The sequence below is a fragment of the Cygnus olor genome, chromosome 1, assembly GCF_009769625.2.
Source record: "Cygnus olor isolate bCygOlo1 chromosome 1, bCygOlo1.pri.v2, whole genome shotgun sequence".
Taxonomy (NCBI): Eukaryota; Metazoa; Chordata; class Aves; order Anseriformes; family Anatidae; genus Cygnus; species Cygnus olor.
The window spans coordinates 76,206,303-76,227,289 of NC_049169.1; the positions used below are offsets into that span (position 1 = coordinate 76,206,303).

At 39.8% G+C, this 20,987-nt stretch overlaps 1 protein-coding gene across 23 annotated transcripts in view; it reads right to left on the minus strand.

Moving 5' to 3' along the window:
* RASSF8 (Ras association domain family member 8) overlaps positions 1-20,987 on the minus strand; it is a 110,032-nt gene that overhangs the window by 20,359 nt on the left and 68,686 nt on the right. For 22 of the 23 annotated variants that reach the window (XR_005816282.1, XR_005816281.1, XR_005816294.1 and 19 more), the window contains 3 exons: positions 14,493-14,686; positions 3,984-4,873; positions 291-435 (listed from right to left, as the gene is read on the minus strand). Coding sequence is in view for 1 of the 23 variants with exons in the window: in XM_040545176.1 (XP_040401110.1) it covers positions 291-435; positions 3,984-4,873; positions 14,493-14,595 (1,138 nt within the window). In the remaining 22 variants the exon portion in view is untranslated. Of the gene's footprint in view, positions 1-290; positions 436-3,983; positions 4,874-14,492; positions 14,687-15,130; positions 15,302-20,987 lie in introns of those variants that run through there. The other variant, XR_005816280.1, reaches the window with a different exon arrangement.

Here is a 20,987-nt window from a genome sequence, read left to right on the forward strand (position 1 = left end):
ATGCCTGCAGCCATGGTGGCCATATTTGAGAGATAATGGCCTAACACACTACAGATGGGACAAACATAGGCTTAGGCACAGTGGGAGAGAAGCTACCAACATACTGTGCTTTATAGCTTGCTAAACCCTTGAAATTAAGAGAAATATTTGACACCATTCTCCCTTAATATTTTGCTAGCTTCTTTGCTAACAAAGCATACACTTGATGTATGAGGACTAGCATTAATGCAGCAGGTACACGTGTTGTCATCCCCTTCTCCCTCCCACCAAAACCATTCTGAGCATTGCACCTCTCTCGAGCTCCACATGTGGGGCCTCCACCTCAATGGGGTCTGCAGGCAGCACTGTGACCTTCGTTCCTGTTTGCTGGATAAACTGTTGGAGATTGACCTGTCGCAGCTCCTTTGTCAGTTGCTCCAGTTCTTGTTCCCTGTCCTACCAGGAAAGAGAAAATATCTGCTGAGCAGCAGCAAGAAAAAAGCAGCATTTCAAGACTGTTTGCAATTGGGCAACATGTTGTTTCTCCTTTCAATGAGAAAACTTGTGTGTTTTTTTTTAATTCAAATGCAAACGAAAGCATTGAAAGCTATTTTACTCTTGTAATTTAGAAAGCAAGTCAATGCTCGCTACTTCTTACTTGGGGTTACTAGTGATCTGCTTATATTGCTTTTTGAATGACTAGTGGATGTTTCTTATCACCTCAGAAAAGCAAATAAAAGTGTGAGCAAAAAAAAAAAGCAAGCTCTGCCAGAAGTGCCCATCACAACATGGACAGTTCATTTAGCTCTTCTGTTCCTAAAAAGAGAATACTTCCTTTCTGTTCTTGTCCTTTGCATTTTCTACACTGAGTGTAAATTCTGATGGACAAAACTGTCTTACTCTGCTAGTGTTTTGTACAGTGAGACCAAATCCTGGCTAGTTATCCAACCCTTCACAAGTACGAAGGATGATTATTTAGGTTCTTCTTCAATGCTTTGTCATTCTGGCACGATACGCAGCACCTACAGCTCCAACAGATTACGATAATCTTGGAGTAGGATTTTTCTTCCACCCCAGACCCAACTTCATTAGCAGAAGGCTGCATGGGAATGTCTTCAACAACCAGGATGGGCTTTGCCTAACTGGCCATACAAGTGATGGGCTAGCTAGCCAGGCAGCACGTCCACAGGCATTTCCATTCAGTGAATACTGCTGCACTCCCATTTTGGTGACACAGGGAGGTTGGGTCATCCTTATTTTCCCTAATTATCTTGTGTAAGCAGCATTATATGTGAACTTACACAAGGACTGGGGGAGAATAGCTTTGTGGATCTGTTGTAGAAATAGTCCCAGGTAGTCCTTATTCACTTCAATCTTGCATTATGGTTGCAATTTAATTCAACAGTTAGTAAGAAAATTGACCAAAGTGATCTGATGTTTATATTAGGACTTTGCAAGTGTCAATGGCTTTATCACTGATGCGTTTTTGCTTGACAGGTTCAATCAATGCAGATTTTGTGGTTGGTCCCAACTCTGAGCTACACTTGCTTCCATTCATTTGCTATAAGCTTTTGGAGGAACTGGACTGAGAAATGGGATCAGGCCATCTCCAAACTTTAGGATAATTTTACAGAAAAATTCTTCAATTTATTTTAGACCATGACATTCTACAACTGGGCACTTAGGAGACAAAAAAGTCTCATTTGTCTTTAATTACTACAAGGCTAATTCTGCAGTGCCACATTTTATGAGGTTGGAACAAAGTTGCCACTGAAGAGAATTCAGTTTAAAAAAATAATCACTGCAATACGCAGGGTAGCAGAACATGATAAATAATTTGTTCTTGACATTTCTCAACTCTCTCCGGAAATCAGCTAAAAAATGTTAAGTATTGCCTCAAATCCTGTTGGTTTAAGATGTGAATTTAGTATCTACTTGTGAAACCTTAGTGAGGTCTTTTACTTTAAGTAGGATGGGGGTTTCTTGTTTTTTTTGTTTGATTGGTGGGTTGGTTTTGCATTTAACATCTTTCTCTAGAAAAAAGGAGAGCATAATTCTGCATCTGATCCATAACTGAACATAGCCTCATATTTCGGAAAGCTATCTCTACTGGGGGGGAGGGGCGCTAAAGAAAAGGAATGACATAAGAGGTAAGACAAATCACCAGACATTTCTGAAAAGTCTACTAAAAATTACAGCTGTGTTCTCATCACTTTCAGTATAGTGAACCAACATTTTCTTTCCTTCCATATTGAAAGGTCTAAAAACCCCATCTCAACTTTTCTAGTTTCCTATCAATTAGTTCTATCAGTGATAATATTATTTAACTTTCAGCACGCAAGAAGCTATTTCTCTATGCCTAGCTCCCAAAACTATGTAATACAGAGTTGAATTTATTCCATTCTGATCTTCCAGATCAATGCACCTTTAAGTTTAGAACAAGCTTGAAACACCTGAACTTACCAGGAAGTGGTAGAAAGTGAAGAAGGAAGAAAGTGAAACCCTTGCCTACAAAAGGAATGAAACACGGAACATTTTGAACATAATCATAACCTCAGTGGGTGTTATTGAGGACTCAACAATTTCAGCTAGCAGAAATCTGTATGCATAATTTCTCTAGGCTAAATAAATATGTCTAAAACTGCTTACAGTTTTCATGTATTTTGCTTTAGGTGAAATGATCACATTTTTCTCACTCATTTAGTAAAGACAACTTATACACACGTGGTTCTGGGTGCTCAGGAGTAAGGATGCAAAATCCCTTTACATATTTACAGTGGAATTATCTGACTGCAACTGCAGCCCTGTGGAATACAGTGATTGTGAATCCCAGGAATACTGCCAGAATCACAACTCAAATGGATGTGTTGGTTCCTCAGTCTTATCTTACGTGGTACGTTAAAAGTCCAGGATTTAATCCCCAGAGTTACAATCTCTGCTTCACCTCTCTGCTAGCAGATGTATTTCCATTTATATTTATTCTTTCGTGCTCTATTAAATTCCAAGTGATATCATCAGCTTTTGAAAGGAAGCAGAGACTGGATTTTCTTGTGACACATGTGCTGCAACTACCTGATGTGGAGAGAAAATCCTTAACACTGGCAAGCTGGACAGGAAAAGGGAGATGCTGTTCTTTAAAACAATGTCCCTGTAAGATAGCAGCTGTTTTAACTCTACATCCATCTACTATCCAGATGCTGCTTTTGGACTGTACTTTTTAATTCATCATCTTTGGTAGTAGAAATATCCAACAACAATCAGAAGTTTAGCTTCAGAAAAGGCTACGGTGGCACCAGTTTCCCTGAAACTTAACAATATAATGCACTAATCTGCCAAGAGCTGGGGCCTAAATTCTCAAGTTATCTAACCCTAAATCAACAGGGGTTTGAAGACAAATGCTTTTAAAGGAGTTCGGCCAAGAGCACTATGGTCCTGTTCAGCAACCAGCAGTACAACCATCCCTTGGCTAGCACTGAATGTGTTCATGGAGATGATATTTTTCTGAGCTGTGGAACAGTCCAGACTCATCGGTGTAACAGCGCTACACTGAGATAATGAGCACTCCCTCACAGCAGGGTGAAGGGGCCAGATGCATTGCCATGGATGCGGCTGTGTTGCCCTCAGCTACTTTGGCTGATATTAGCTCTGGTATTTTGCTATCACGCTCTACTTCATGGTGAAGATATGCTCTGAATGATTTCTCAGAGGTCACCGGGCAGCCAGTGAATGGCAGCAAGCTCGGGCTGTAACTGATGGGAAAGGAACCTAGCCTGCATGTAAATAAGGCGAGGCTGCGTGTGATAGGTAAAATTGAAATTGACTGTTCTTCAAAGCAATCTGAAATGCAATTTGAAAATGGGAGCAACTTTTTCTTCCTTTTACGTAAGTTCACCATGGAAAGTTTCTTAAGCGTTCTTTCGTCAGCTTGAAATCTGTGCTAGAAAAAATCATTATAATCAGGTTTTTGACTTTTGTTTAGCTATAGATTAAAAGGTCGTTCTTACCTGTAACCGTTTGGTAGCTTGGCCCAGAGATCTTTCTACAGCTTTGATGCCGTTTTCCAACCGTAAACTTTGCTGGCCCTGAATATCAATTTCACCTTTCACCTTCTCAATCTTTTCTTTGACCTCTTCTTCATTCACTTGGGATTCTTGAACTTCCCGATGCAACTTCTCCGCTTCGAGGCCACTCTCCATATTATGGATCTGCGACACATAGTCCTTCAGCTTGCTCTCGCATTCCAGGATCCTCTGCCTCATCTCCTGGAGCTGCTCCTTCAGTTGCTTCTCATTCTCTTGCTCAATCTGCAGCTCGTTTTCCCAGAACTCTTCCTCCTCAATCTCTACTTCGTTTCTTTTGATCTTCTGCTCTAGCTTGAGGATTTCTTCCTCCAGATTGGAGTTGTACTTCTGTTCCCAGTACCGGATCTCCGCCTCATTGGACTCCAGCTGCTTCTCAATGCACTGCAGTTTCTCTGTCTGGAGGTGAATCAGTTTCTTCAGCTCTTCTGCTGTCGTTTTGCAGTTGTTGAGCACCTTCTGCTTGAACTCGGACTCTTTACTTTTACCGAAGATGTCCATTAGCCCCTTCGCCCCACCAGTGAAGGTCAAGGACTTCCTTTTCGGCTCCCTCCGCTTCATGGCTTTGTCATTTGGGGGCCGCAGCTTGGCCAGGGGTGGCAGGCTCTGCCGGTACAAAGTCCTCTCAGGGACGCGAGCCACGCTGTCCGAGGTGGGCCTCTCACTCAGGGAGGGCCCGGTGCGGCGCAGGATCAGCTGCACGTCGCTGGCGTACTGCCCCCACTTGTTGAGCGACACCACGGGGTTCTCGTGGGGCGCCAGGTGCCGCTCGGTGTCCCGCCACTTCTCGATCAGCGCGTAGCGCCCGGTGCGCCCTGAAGGGACAAGGACAAGGACAAGGACAGCCGTCACCGACCGCGCCGCCGCCAGGGGGGCGCCGCCGCGCCGGGCAGGGCCCGCCGACGGCCCCATCGGCGGCTCCGGGTGGCCTTTCCCCGGCGCGGCCCGCGGGGCGCGCCCACAGACCGACGGACAGACCGACGGACGGACCCACACCGCGGGGTCTCCGTCGTGAGGGCGAAAGCCCCGGCGTCGTGGGCAAAAAGGTGCCGAAAAGCGACTGGTTTTAAAGCACGCGTTATCCCAGTGGATTTTGGAACACTTCTGCAGTTACTGTTAGCCTTAAAAACATCGTTTGCTGTTTTAATGCCGTACATATATCCATTGCCACAACAGACCATCATTTAAATGGTAATTTACGTCAGCACATAAATGCTTGAAATGCCAGTCATTTGTGCAACTATGAGGTGGGGGAGTTGGAATAAATGTAATTATCCATCTGATGCGTTTTCTTTACTTTCTCCACCTGCCTAGCCAGTGCACTTTCCCCCAAGGAACAAAAATATCCCCAGTCTTGGGCTGGAAGTCTGCCTCTGGCCTCCAACCACAACACTCGCACAGACTCAAATTCGCAGGAGGCAAGCTCTGCTGCACCAATTAACACGTGGTGTAGCCCCCTAAAATCTGCTAGCATCAGACCAGCCTTAGAAAGAGCTCCCCAGGAGAATGGGTAGTTTGCTGGAAATGGTTCCTCTGATCTCACTTTCTCACAATTAGTTCATGATGAAGACAACAACAAAAATCAGCTTGACAGGCACAATCTAGAAAGCAGATTGCTTTGGCTGGTGGATCACACCAGCAATAGTTAGCTGGCCAAATAAGAGACCAAAGCATCCACATTCACTTCCAAGTCAGGAGTGAAAGCTCAAAGAAGATGCAAAGATTTAACTGACTGAAGTCAGCAAAACAGGGCAAGCAGCATGGTAACTGCATTCCACCCCCCCTAATGCCTTATAAATAAATGACTTCTTGAGGTAAGCACTGGGGAAAAATAAAAGTCTATCGATAAACATACTACTGTGCTTAGCCCACATTTTCAGAAACAGATTTACAAGTTTATTGTCATGAAGTACTTCAAAACCAAGTTTATTATGCCAAGATACAAAGTCAGATTTTATTTATTTATTTGTTTGTTTCACCAACCCACAATATTGTTCATTGATCCATGAAAATTTATAGTTTGTAGTAAGCATCAGTGTTATTATAGGAAAAATAAACCTAGTGCTGTTTGCCACAGCGTACTAACAATAAAACCCCGAGGAAGAAAAATGAAGTAAAAGCGTGCTACAGATCCTAGGACAAAGGATGGATTTTCCACTCTATTTTGTTAATCTTAAAAGCTTTCAGCTTTCATCTTGTAATCATGGTAATGCTACTAATGTTCTTGTTGTGTCAGAAACAGCCAGGTTCAAAGAAGTCTTAAAATTGTAATTAGAGTACCACTAGGGGAGTGGTCAGCATGTAAGTTCTATTCACTTTGCTACTAAATGCACTGCTTAAAAGAAACATAATAGAGGCAAAATAGAAAAGGGGGGAAGGGAATAAAGGTAGCAATCTCAACCAAAAATGAAAAAGGGAATTAAGCAAAGTGCTTGCCAAGAACTATTTCCATCTTAGATCAGGATTCCAAATCAACATGCAGTCCTAAATAATGAACTCCATGCTCAAGAGCCACATAAAGGAAAGTATTTAGTAAAAGTCATATTTACACAGTTCAACAGCCACACCTGGAGTTCAGTACTAGTCTAAAACAAAGCTGTCCTCGTCTGAGATCATTACCTAGGTTTACTCTATTCAGGCTATTTATGACAGTTTTTAACAATACCTAGAAAACCACAACAATGATGTTTGCTTGCATTAGAGGGGATTAATTCACAAATTAAAGGGTGAGCTAGCTGATTCAAAACTAATGACAGAATATTTAAGAATACAGGTATCCTTATAACAAACTGCTATTTTTGAAGTGCTACCACTACCAAGGAGAAAGCAGGTTGCTTTGATTGTTGACAAAGAACAGTGCAATGCCTGTATGCTGCTTCTTGTCTTGTATGTTGTCCAAAAGCTTTCTGAAACAGAGACTTGTTTGTGTTTATGCAGCACCTGGCAGAAGAACTCAGCCCTTCCTTATTCACACAAACCTTATTTAAAAAACGAACTTGTTTGTTTTATTTATGTTATGTGCCTCACATAAGCAACATATGACATACATTAAACCAGTGTTTTTCCAAGCTATATATTCCATACATTTAATCTCGTGCAGATTTATGAAATATCTTCAGGTAAAGCTAGATAAGCAGTGAAGCAGACTATTCAAGAAGCTGACACAGCACAGCTTTAGTTATTGTACCAATGTTCACAATGGGTACATGCCTTGTTACTGGATCCCTTGCAACGTCTGAAAACAAACTTTTTTAGAATGTATACTATTAAAACACATTAGATTTTTTTTTTGTTGTTTTTTTTTAATACTTTACCAAAATGTTGTACCAATGAGAATGGTAGAGAAAACAATCCAGTCAGCCCCAACCAAGCACCATCAGTGCTGTATTCTACGCTTTCCTCCTCAGAAAACAATGATTCAGGGACTGGAGAGAAGCACAGAGCCTCTACATCCCATTCACTGCCCAAATACTTCTCATTAATATTCTGTGCTGGTCTGCTGAACCCGACATGGACCACGTAACATTGCCATCTCAAAATAGTCATCAAGAATTCATATCTGCTTTGCAAAACAACAGATTACAAGCTATAACAGAAGTATGTATATATTTACATACATAAAGCACCCTGCATCTGCAGGAAGGGTCAGTGTCAAGGTTAACAGGTTAAGTTTATACCTAAAGCCACCTTAGCATGAAAACTTATCACAGGCTCTATTAATACAGGAATGTCTTCAAAACAATCTTTTATTTTAAAAGGGAGAAATAGATCAAAAAAGGAATATGGACTCCAGAACTCTGACAGCCTGCACTGAGTCTGGGTACACTGTTTTGAACTCAGCTCTTTCTAATGCTATTGGGTATCACTTGATCGATAAGCCATTAAAGAGCTCGCTACAACCAGTATCCTGTACTAACCTCTGCTTCTCTGCACAGCCAGACACCAGACTTCAATGCCCATGTCATGTGCCTGAATGAGGTAGTCTTAGTTTGAGATTGACCTAATTTGGTAATTTAAACACAGATTTCATTACAATGAAAAGTGGTTAAAATATTGAAACACAGGAACAACGTAATTGAGCATTTCTTTTTAGACTCTCAAGGGGCGGACTTCTTAATTACACTCTGTGAATGTAGTAGGACACAAAACTATTATTCACTTCAAGCTTCTCTATCTGCTTTAATATTTGCAGCTGAAAAAGAACACATGAACGACTATTTCTGCTGTCAAAAATCAAAACTAAATTCAAAGGAAACTAGTAGCAGCAATGTTTCTCATGCAACACTTCTGGAAGGACTCTAACTTGACAGGTCATCAATACTGCTTTTCAGTACAGGAATGAATCATCCCTTCTCCCCTTCCCAAAGGGGCATGATCCTTTACATGCAAAGCATTTCAGGGACAGGCGCTCCACTGTTTGCATGCAGGTAGCACAATACACCATGTGAAAACAGAGCTCTTTGAATTACCCTTCTAGTCAGGCCACGAGTTTATTTCAAGCACAAAGACCCATCTTTTCTTTAAGTGTCTTATCTGCTTCATGACTAGGACCTACAGCACTGAGTCAGTACAGGCAGGTGAGGCTGTGCCCCGGTCTCACATTATTTCTGGGAAGGGTAGGGAGACGAGCACTCGTCCCCCATGGGGAGGGACCTCTCCTTCCCTATGGAATGGGCCTGAGTGGGCAAGAGCAGGCCTCCGTCACCAGAGGCCACACAGCCACGCTTCCAGCTTCCCCTCTTCTGACCAGAGCTCTGGGAGGCACTGATGAACACACCCTCTCCCCAGCCTGGGCCTCCTTGGCTTCCCATGGGTAACCCATAGCCCCAGGCAGGATGCTGTCTTCCTGAACAAAGCAATAAAAAAAAAAATCATACGTTGGGAAAATCTTGCAGGCACTCTTAACATATGAAACACTTAAGAGAAAATGCTCTGCCTTACCAAAGGGACAACAACATTAACTCCTGAATCTTTAATGGCACTGATGGAAAAGTAATTGCTGGCAATTTTAATAAACCCAGTATGATTTGAGCTCAGTATCTGTGAAATATGAAGCTCACATTTCATGCACTATGTGATACTTAACATCCATAGCAAATTATTTTTTTAAATAATTCCAGCTACCTCAAAACTCATTAAGTACACAAGAATGATTAGAAGTATTAAAAAAAAAGTCTTTAAAACAGAGGTTACAGAGTTTGTGTTACTCAGGTTTCTTAACTCATGCCATATTTTGCATACGCATGTATCCATGCTATAGAAAACAAGGAAAATCAGACCAGGGGTCAAGTCCTAGTAAAACATGCCCACAGAAATATATAGGCTCAAATCTAATGACAGTGAGGCGGTCTATTTGGTTCAGTAGGACTAGCTGTGCTCGCAATGCATTTGTGTGCCTTAATCAGGCCTGAAGCCTTGGTTTATTACTGTTAACCTTTCTCTTACATGGGGTATACAAGAGTTGATTGCAATGTGACAAGACAAAGCACTTGAAGTCATCTCATCCATCTAGCTGCCCTTCATCTAAGGACCTCACAGTGATGCACTTATGTTAGACTGATTTCCTAAATACGCAAAGCAATGCAGAGCAGAGATGGGGAGGCAGTTTGGCCCAGGTCAGACAGCAAGATATAGCAAAGCAGATAAACCAGCCCAGGTCTCAGCTGCACGTGCCACTGCTGCACTAGACAGACCACATCAGCAAAGGTGGCAACAAATCACCCCACCCAACCACCCTGCCTTTCGGCACTGCTACTATAACTAGAAAACCGTGAAGTTCACATGAGCACACTTTGGGACCACCACCACACCCAGCTCTCTTGTGCTTTCTATTATCTCTATCAACATTGCTACTTGAACTAGTAGGGAATGAAATGCTGGGGTGAAAAGTTACACAAGTTTTAAGTGATTCTCAGCAGTACACTACATGATTAATCCAATGTTTGAAAACTTTAGTTTGTACACAACAAATACTGTTCCCTTTTTCTAACCCCCCTCAAACTCACTGCTATGATTCAATTCAACCTCAGATTTTTTTTACTCAAAGTCTTTGACAGCCAGCTCTGGCACTTGCTTTAGCAGAAATTATTTGGAGGAAGGGGTGAACATAAAAAGAGACAACACTGAAGTGGCGTGATTTTTCCAGATACAGCTCTGGCTGAGCCTTACAATGCTGTAATGCATATTTAAAACAGCATGAATAAGTCTTTGCTTTATTTTCATAAATGCATCCAATTCGTCTTCAGGAAGAATACTCAACTACAACAACAACAACAAAAAAAAGTTGACAGCTGCATTTGCTTAATTTTGAAGAGAGACAGCTGTACTTCTTGTTCAGCGAGGCAAACCAAAATCCACTTTGGTTAGAAATTCAAGATTCACTTCTCTAGACTGCAATATTCATTTTCTAGGAACCAAACATGTCATTAGGGGTACAGAAGACACAACACTCCAGTCTCCAGAAGGGAAGGAAATCACAAGAAATGCAGTAAAAATCTTCATGGGGCTAGAACTGGAAGACCACCACTTCTGAAGAAACAGGGCAAGTGTGTTTGTGGCTGCTCCATTCATCATCATATTCCTTTGAAAGAATATTTATTTTTAAGATCTGAATGGAAAACAGCTAGGAAAAGCTTTTTTTTTTTTTTTTTTTTTTTTTAATAAAACTTTTGATGTTAAACTACATCTGTCTACATTAACTTCCAACACAAGTAGCTCACAATCTTCAGGATACTGCCTGTTTCCCCTCCCCAGTATTTCAGTATTTTGAGAGGAGCCACCATGCCCATGCACATCAGGCTATAAGTCTGTATACTGCTTTGTGAAGCACTGAGTGGATTCTCCAACCATCTCTTCACACATGCAGGTGAAAAAAATCAGTAACTTTTTCACATATCTTTTTCAGTTGACCAATTTAAGAGGAGAAATTAAAACAAGCAAGCAAAATTTATATGAAGCTGTTTTGGCACGATTTTCACTGAATGCACTGAAGAGCTAGTGGAAGCAGAAAAACAGGCAGAATTTGCTGTCAAATATACATTTTTAAATAGACAGCGATGGATGTGATTTAAAAAAAAATCTCTCCTGACAAAAGTATTTTTAAAACAAGACCCACGGTTCTCCATTTAATCTGTGCACTGCGGTACATTCTTGCATTGTGGTGAAGCCTTAGTTTTTGATGATGAAACAACCTTTTCTTGTATTTAAGGTCAATTTTCATCTTCATAATTTGCAAGCAGCTTGAATTTAAAAAAAAAATACTGTGTCCCTGAATAAAACTAATTAAAAGTAATATCAAGTATGCTTCAAGATACCAGTGGGAGGTGAATTCACTCTCTGGAAACTTGTAACCTGATAGTTTTGTGTCTTAATTGAACAAAATTCCAGAGACCCTCCCTCCAGCAAAGACATTTCTGGAGATTGTCTCTCTAAGTTTGAGACACAAAACATTATCCAAAATTATGTCTGATTACTATTATTCTCTTCCTCATTTTTTAAAATATGTATGTGTTGTTGTTTTTTTGTTTGTTTGTTTTTTTGTTTTTAATCAGCTTTGCTGGAATCACCAAAGGAGATAATTCTCTCTCTACCTCTTTTTTTTTTTATTACAAAAATTAGGTTTATTTGAGATTTAGCCTTTAGCTTCAAGCATAATGGAAATTGAAAAACTAATTTGTACAGAAACTTGGAGTACAGTCGCTTGCTATTCCTCAGTGATAAAGAGAAGGGCAAAAGGGGAAGAAGATCATCATGCAAGAAGAGGAAACAAATGATATCCATCAGGAGTACAGCCTCAAAGGAAAAGACATGCAGACATTTCCACTGAAAGAGCACTAGTGACAGAAACCAATTTGTAAGGAATGGGTCAAGGAGCATTACATAGGCAAGTTAAGTGACAGAACTCCTATTCAATGCCAAGGGATTAGGCTATACTTTGGCTACATGACAGAATCTTATACAAAAGTGTATAGCCTAGCATGACTTGCTGTTTTTGTTTGGTTAAGATGTAGGTTACTACTGACTTCCCATGATATAAGAGAAGAGCTGGAAAGGAAAGAGATGAAAACTTTTTATTTTTTGGTCTTCCCCCACAGTGGGAGATCAGGAGACATGTATTTGATCAACTGGCAGAACAAAGCACGAAGGAAAAAAACAAAACAAACCAACCAACCAACCAACCAACAACAACAAAAAAAACACTTCTTAACTGTGAGTGTGACCAGTGTGACCACACCCTGACACAGGTTCCCCAGACAGGTTGTTGATTCTCCATCCTTGGCCATACTCAAAACCTGACTGATGATCTCCAGAGGTGTCCTTCTAGCACAACCCATTCCACTTATTTTTTTTAAATTTTATTTTTCCTATTTTTTTTAATAAATTGTACAGCTTTATTTTTCTTATCTCTAGAACAGAGGCAGCTTTAGTTTGTCCATGAGAGACTTCATGAGCTGCAGATGTCTTCAAAGGGTACTGACAAATATCTTTGGCTTGTGCATTCTTCAGCAGATGTAGCTGTAAAATAAGTTAATTTGCAGATATTCCTGCTGCTGCACTTCAACGCAAACAATATACCTATTGCAGTTCATATTGCAGGTTCAGTGAAGGTTGTACTGTTGGGAGGTCAGGGGTTGCATAGCTTAAGTCAAGAACTTAGCAATATATTGTAAGAAAATAAAATAAAAAGAGCATCAGAATAACTTTGCAGACAGACTAACAGGCAGACAAAATAATACTGAGTCCTGCTAAATTATGCGACTGCTGAAGGAGCCAGACTGCAAAGCGGAAAATAAGATCAGAGCCAACCAAGGAGGAAGCCAACTTAGACTGGCTACTTTCCACCACCAAATGTCAGGTGGGAGCTAAAGGAATACATTTTAATAGCTTCCCATTCAAATTTGAGTGACAGTTACTCCTGGTAAACTGGTACATACAAGCCAAATCAAAGGAGCAGACATATGGTTGCTTTTTGATGAATGGCCTGATAGGAGGGTTGGGAAAACCCTATCTGCCAAAGACATGTAAGTGTAATTTATATGGGTGTTTAATATTGTCCAAGCAGCCCCACTGAGAAGCTGGAACACGGTTACTCTAGGTGTTTTCTAGAGAGGATATTTGCCTAAGAAAAGATTTTCCAAAGTTATATGACCTGGAATTATCTTAATTTGGCTCTGGTTGCAATTGAAATTTATTTCCACATGGAAACAGAGTTGCATGCCCCAAGTGAACTGGTGATGTGTTATAGAAAAGGAAGTCTGCTGAATTGACAAAAGTGTGTGCGTTTCCAAGACTGACAGAGTCTTTTCAGAATTCAAGCCAATAACTGAAGGCAGGAAAAAAAAAGACAGAAAAGAAATCACATGGGAGAAGATAAGAGTATTGTCTAGAATTGGGAGCGTGACATTTTTGTTTTTGGGGCAAGAGGAAAAGGAAACAGGATGAAAAAGGATGAAAGAGATACTGTAAGTAAGGTAAAGAACAGAAAAGGCTACCACAAGCACTTTTTTCTTTTTCTTTCTTTTTTTTTTAATATATGTGATGCTTTTTATATTACTAGGAAATCATCATCCTAGCGTAACTATCTTTAAAAATCTATAGGCAGAAAATGAGATATGGAAGGAAGCAATTCATAAACCGATTAGGAATAAATGAAAATCTGCAACTAATACAAACAGTAAAAGCACACTTTACAGTTTATCACTGGATGCAAGATTTTAGAGAGAGACTCTCAACCACTGAGAAAGACCTGAGAAGACTGAAGACAGCACTAACAAGACTGTTCTTTATTGCACTGAAGCTTCAAAGATGATTGGTTTGGGGTTGTTGTTGATTTTGTTTTATAAACTGTTCAGCAAATAGCTAAAACTGAACAGACTTCAAGTTATCCTTTCATTAGTATCAAGCTATGTGGAGTGCAGGACGAAAAGGGAACTTGAAGGATCTATTTTACTGATCTATACTATGTCCAATATAGCTACACATTCTTTCAATGCGTATAATTTCAATTAACATCGCTAGCTTGTGAAAACCAATCAACTGTTTTGCATGGCTTTTATATATCCTTGGTATTCAAAACATTGACAGTTCAGCACTTTCTTTACTCCAGACTGTATTTACAATGACAAACAGCAGCATATAATTATTTAGAGAACAAATTCATACTGAAAGAAAGTTTACAGCTTTCAGTTTTGTGGTTTTTTTTGCTTTTTTATTTTATTTTATTTTATTTTATTTCATTTTAAATCTCTCTCTAGCAGGTTAAGAAAACCCAAAGGCAGCAAGTTTACTTTGCCTTCTAAGACACTACAAGGTTATTTCATTGTGCTTTATATGTTCATGCTCTTCTGAGACTCAGTACAACCCCACCACCCCTTGGTTTAGCTTCATAAAAAAGCTTCACCCCAAACCCAAGGCATCCAGCTGACAGTTACTTACCAATAGCTTGAGCAAGGGCTATTACAACTTCCTGGCATGTTGTGACTTCGGTGACCCCACACACAATTCTCTGGACTCCATCCACCCATACCTTGAGCTCCATGGTTCACCAGATCATCCAAGAGCCATGAATGCAACCCAGTCAAGTCATACTTGCAGCTACGCAAGAGATAATGCAAGTCTTCTCTCAGAAGCTAAAAGAGAAAAAAAAATCCTGGTGTTCATAGAGAGGAATTACCAATTTAAGAAGTGAATAAATTCAGCTTAGCATCTATTGGGTAGAAGAGGTACATGGTCTCATTTCTTTAACCTAATAGCAGGAAACCATTATCTCTTGCTTTGGCAATCTCTATGTATTCTGGTCTTTTAGACTTACCAGAAGTTTCATTACAGTTTATTTCCTAATATATAACAAGTTATGACAAAAAGAGCACCAACAGAAATAGTATCAAATAAACAACTCCAAGATAAATCCATAACAGTTTCCAGTAAGAAGTGCCCTCCTTCCTTTACGTATTGCCTGGATGTCTCAAGGGACTGGTTAGAGACATTTTCATGTGTCAGGTCAGTAATTCCTATCAGGTATAGCAAAACAAGGGGGAAACATCTTTAATTACAGCCATCCTTGAGTGTCCCACCTTGCTCTCCATACAGAAGTAGTTGAGGGTTCCTAGTACCACGTAGAAAACGCTGGAAAACCCAGAAAGGAAAGCAAGTAGGAAGAGATCATTTCTTTCTCTCTAGAGCAAGGAGGGACGATGGGAAAATGCTGCCGAGGTGCTTCCACGCTTGCCAACATTGTGCTGATTCTGTAAATTAGACTTTGGCTTAAACATTAACCTGGGCTTTTCCACATGCACTGCAATGACACTAAACCAAAAATTAAGTTATACAACATAGTCTATCCAATTCTTGCTTTTGAGTATGGTTCTACTGCCTTCAGTGAAATAACACCAAAGTTGTACCAGTTAATATAGTGAATTAGCTCCCAATCTCACTTAAAAGAAAATTCCCAATATTTGTAAATGGAAAAAAATATTCAGTGCTGCCTTTTTTTTTTGAGAGAGAGACAAAAAATGTCATGGTTCCAAAAATCTTTCTGCACTCAATCAAATGTCTGTGCACAAAAAAAGTTATAAATCTAGGGAACTAAGTTACAACCTAGCAATCAACCATTTGCTCTCTGCTGTCTTTTTTTTTTTCCAACAGTTAAACCACTCAAGGTTTGTCTAATGACAACATCTAGATAATTGCTGATTTGATCCCTGGAAGTTTTGTTCCAGGCTTAGCTCAACTAGGAGCTGCTTTTGTTCTGCTTAAACAGATCCACCTGGATTACAGGTCACAAAAGTTAGTTTCTAGCTGGAACTGCTGAAATGCTGAACTTCAAAAATTTCGAAGTAAAAACTCCAAGTATAACAGTCTATTTAAAAACAAACAAAACCACCAATACTAGTGATTTTTTTTCTTTTAAAAAACTAATAAGATGGTTGCATTATTTAAGCAGATAGAGGAAAAATAAGCCATGATAATACAGTAAAGGAAGTTCATGCAATCAGGTAATCCAATACATGTAAAATGATAAAACTAGAGAAAATATTTTTGAAGAGTTAAGTTCCAGAGAAATGAACAACACAGGAACACAGTAAAAGAAATCTGAAAGTTATTTAGAGAAGATTAGTAAAGACAAGCTGGGTAGGGTTACACAAAAAAAGGGAATCTGATGATGATAGATTTAACAGAACTGCACCTGGAGGCAAATACTTAATACAGATCGTGTTACAGTCTAATCAGAACTGCCTTCTCCTAATGAAGTCAACATCTCTTTCTGCATTAAAAAGATGTGCTAGCATAACCCTCAAGCTACAGCGGAAAGGTTGTTTCCCTTCTGCAGCCATCTACTCCATTCAGTGGCTGACAAGTATCGATGCATTGCGCAGAAGACCTCCTGATCTTCATCTGACAACTTGTGACATTCAGCAGCAGCACACCTCAAACACTGCAAGGGGCAGAGCAGTCACACCACATCAGCAGGACAAGCTTTAGTGGAGAAGCACTAAACGATCCTGCTGTAAAGTGAGCATGCACACCGAAATCCCTGTGCAGAAGTATCCTTTTAGAAAACAAAAGAAACCTAAGTCCAAACGTACAAGTAAAGCTTGATTTCAAATACGCTTGCATAATTAATCAATGGAAAAGTGATAGCTTTTGAGAATACCAGCGTATACAGAAGTTTATTCCTCTGAGACATTAGTGAGCACCCAAAAACCCAAAGAGGTCAATAGTTTAAACAAACATTTTCCCACGTAACATGACATACTTCAAAGAAAATGACTATCTACACAAGTTTGAAAAGCATACAAATACAGGAACTCTTCAGTCAGGTAAGACCATTTTAATGCACCAATTAGCATCTCTAGCAGGAGAAAGTCTTTTATTAGCCTGCAATCCAGCACTGACTGAGAAAACACGTAAGAGGCCCCATCAGTGACCTCCACTGTTTATTCCTGGAGAAGCTGTCTTCACAAATAAACAGACCTCACATTCCATGCCCAACTGTAAGGAACTTTATTAATTAACTTAATATCTTGCTGAGAGTTCAACAGTTCAGATTTACTGGCACCAAACAAGCCATCTCCCCATGTGACAACGCACATGTCAGCAAAGAATCTGACAGCTCTAATTGTTTTTCTGTCCGTCAACATCCAAAGTATTATCTCAATTTAGCAAGCCAGCAAGTGCACTTCCCCCCCCACGTCAGCACACACAGCACAGCCTTGCATTCAGTGCAGATCAGTTTTAGTCATCTGTTTTTCTAACATCCACCTTTAAAAAAAACCTGAAGAGTCATCATTTAATAACAAAATATTTGCTGACACTTCCAATTTCCAAAACAACATTCACCAAAGCAGCAAGTAATCTGAACAAAGCATCTTTGAAACAGTCCAAGCTTAGGGAAAATATTCCCATTAGTTTTCTTAAAGGACAAACACTTTTAATGGACTAAATAGTAATGGTGAAACAATACAAGCAGCTTGCAGTATCACCTTCTGTTGGAAAGATGATTGGGACCAACATGTAGGTCTGAAGGAAAGGAGAGCATGACTCACAGTACTACTGGTATTCTTTCCCAGATCTGTCAGTCACAAAAAGTGGAACGTGAAAAGACTTTAGAAACTTAAAATCTGTGTGCTGAAATCACGAGGTCTCATTATAGTTTCTAAGCAAAGCTAATCTATAAAACAGCAAAAAGACCATCTAGGATTAGTTTGGTTTCTAGGACCATTCAGTAAAGTTTACAGAGAAGTCTGAAAAACAAAATCTTTTGGCCGTATGTGTCTCTCTGCTTCCCAATTATAACTCCATAAAACTTTTTTACTAGCATTTGTTTTTCCTTCTTACATATTCAATTCTTTATTTGATGACAGTTAACTCATGTACTATGAATAGCTTCTTTGCCTTTTCACTGAGGTCTCTTTTGACCGCCCCAAATAATTTTTCAAACTAAAGCTTGTGCCCAAAACATACGTCACACTTTTGCAATAGAGAAGACAAAATAACTCACCTCCAACAGCATACAATTTTTTTCTCTAAAGCAAATGGAAAGGGTGGGGGAAAAAAACACCTCACTTGAGGTTTCACAATACTGTAAGTTCAAAATCAGTTCAACTTACACGTAACTTCTTGTTTTAGCAATGATTAGGAATGGAAAGCTAATTTACTGAGGAGAGGCGCACAAGCCAAAGCCTGTCTCTGATCATAGCTTTCCCCTCTCACCCCATCCTTCAGTCACCAGCTTTCTAGTGACAGGCATTTCTGATTGGAACCGAGCATCTGAAATTGGACAACCCTCAGCTACTGCCTCCCCCGCCCCTCTCCCTAGCGGGTACCTTGCCCGCAACCTCCTCAGTCATGTTGTTTGCCGTGCATTAGGCAATTTTTCCCTAAATTCTTCCTTTGTCCTATTTGGCTCAGATCTTGCTCTTTCAGACATTTGTTCAGTTTTCTAAGGGAAAGAAAACTCCAGCATATGTATATATTATACGCACACAACTTGGCTACCTCTTCACAGCTAGTTTACAAACCACAGAAAGGCTCCTACTTCACAGAAGACAGGCAGAACTGAGAAAGTGCAAAGGGTTTTTCTGCTTAAAAAGATTGTCCAAGCAGATGTTTGCCAAACCTATCTATCCTTGATGTAAGTGTTAAGTCATGAGAAACCCTGAGAGCTAAAATTAAGATGTTGATTTCACCTCATTTCTAATCTTTGCAAGGTTCACATCATCTGAAGGCAGCATACTCCTCAAATCAAGGTTAAAATTCTCTTGCAACTGGAATTAACTGCAGATTTTTGACCAAAGCACTTCAGTAAATTTCTGTTCCCCCAATAATCAGCATGCAGCGTACTTAGCAGTGAGGACACATTCATTCACAGTTACTTACAAACAAAAATTGCCTAGAGTTTGACTGCTTCTGCCTTTGTTTCTCATTCTATGCACTTCAGCCAAGTTGTGCTCCTTGCCTTTCACTACGGTGATACCAGATGGGGCTCTGGACAAACTGGGGGCTAGTTCTACCCAGCCTGCTAGGTGGAAGCTGTTGGTAAAAACAGTTAGTACAAACAAGGTTTGACTGGGGAAAAAATAAAAATAAAAATGAATTAAGTACAAAAAAGCAAGTTCAGCTACCCAGAAAGAGCTTATAAACATCTAAAAGAGCATGACATTACCCCAGGGTGACCAGGGAGACATTTGGCAGATCCTCCCTCCCATAAAAATTCTGAGCAATAAAGTAACATTTTCCAGATGAATATGACTGCAAATAGATTTGGCTACTGGAAACAAGCTAACTAGCATTTACTAAAAAGCCTCTTCCCTTGGACTGATGAACAAGAAATACCCTACGTGACATGCTGCTTCCCATGAATAAACAGGCAAAACCAAGGCAGGTCCAGGACAAAGTATCAAGTATAAATCCTTTGCACACAAAGGTTTATTAGAAATGAAAAGGTTGTGGGTTTGAAATTAGTGCGCAACCTTCTTGAAAAAGAAAATGTTTATACAGAAGAAGCATCCAATTCTTTTAGTGGGACTAAGAGATTTCCACTTGTGGAGTGTTATGCGTTTGCTATACCAGAAGAGTGCTCAGAGATAATAAGCACTGCTTAAAACAAACAAACCAAAGGTCCCACAACCATGAAGATGACAATGTTGAGAACAAGCTTGAGAGAGAGTTTCAGCAGCAAGGAATTTCCTCACATGAGATTGGCAAAAAGATGGTCTAACACATGACTGCACAAAACAGGCCAAAATCCAGATGCCACGAGTGTTATCCAAGGCACTCTATGCCTATGTATATACACAGTCTGTGACAGGTCCAGACAATGCTAATGTGTGAGGTCATATAAACTCAACTACAAGAGGATGTTTCTAGCAACAATGGGTGCTAGAAATTGTGCCTCCAGATAGCCTAAAAGTCCCCCAAAGTCCAAAAATCATTTTCCCAGACAATTAGAAAAAAACAAACAAATAATTGACTTGCTATCTCAAAAGCCTCAACAGAGCTTGTCTCTTCCCCCCCCCCAGTCAATGCAAGTCTGAATCCAAGTCTTCACTGTCCCTATTGACCTTTAATGCGTAAACTGAAGGCCATATAAGTATACCAAGACTACTCCCAAATTTATTAAGAGGGCATCAGTGCTCTTCCTCCAATATCCTCAGCTAGCTTCATTAAACTTGCTCAAGACTACAAGTAATGAAATGAAGAATCTTTAGATTATCACTTAGCAACGATTTAACTGCAGCACAAAACAGTGTTGAAGCTGTGATACAGGAGATGAGGTAGCTGGAAAGCTTCATGATCACATTTTGCATCTAAAATTCGTGTCTTCATAGAAAACCAAGTTCTAACCCATTGCCGATAATATATATTGATAATTGGAGCAGTAATACTGTCAAAAACACCACTGCCTATAATACCTTGCATCTTGATTTACCATTTTGGAGTAACCCAACTGTATTTCTGAATGTTTTCAGACCATCGCAAAAATGTTTGAAAGAACACAAACCAGCAGGTGAGCTGATTAACCAGACTGCTTATTAAAGATTTTTCTGTTTTGTAACCTTTAAGAACAAAATATTGTTGTTTTTTTTTTTTTTAAACAGTAAGTTTCACACACTCACACTTGACTTTATTCAACTAGAACAACACTAAAATGAACGCTCTCCTTTCCCTAAGATTAGATATTAAAAAAAAAAAATCTACACTCCACATGGATGCAAGGTACAAAAACCCACAGGCATTTTGGAAATAATGACAGAACTCAAGTCAGAGCAGTCAAAATTTCAAAGCAGAAGTCTAAAACTTGAGTTAAGAGCATTATGGTTAGCATATGTGCCAGTAAGTTACAACAACATTCAATACAGCGCTTGCTTGCAGCTCTTGAAATTGATAGGATTTATTTTGATACAACTCAATCACGTTCAAATGGGATTA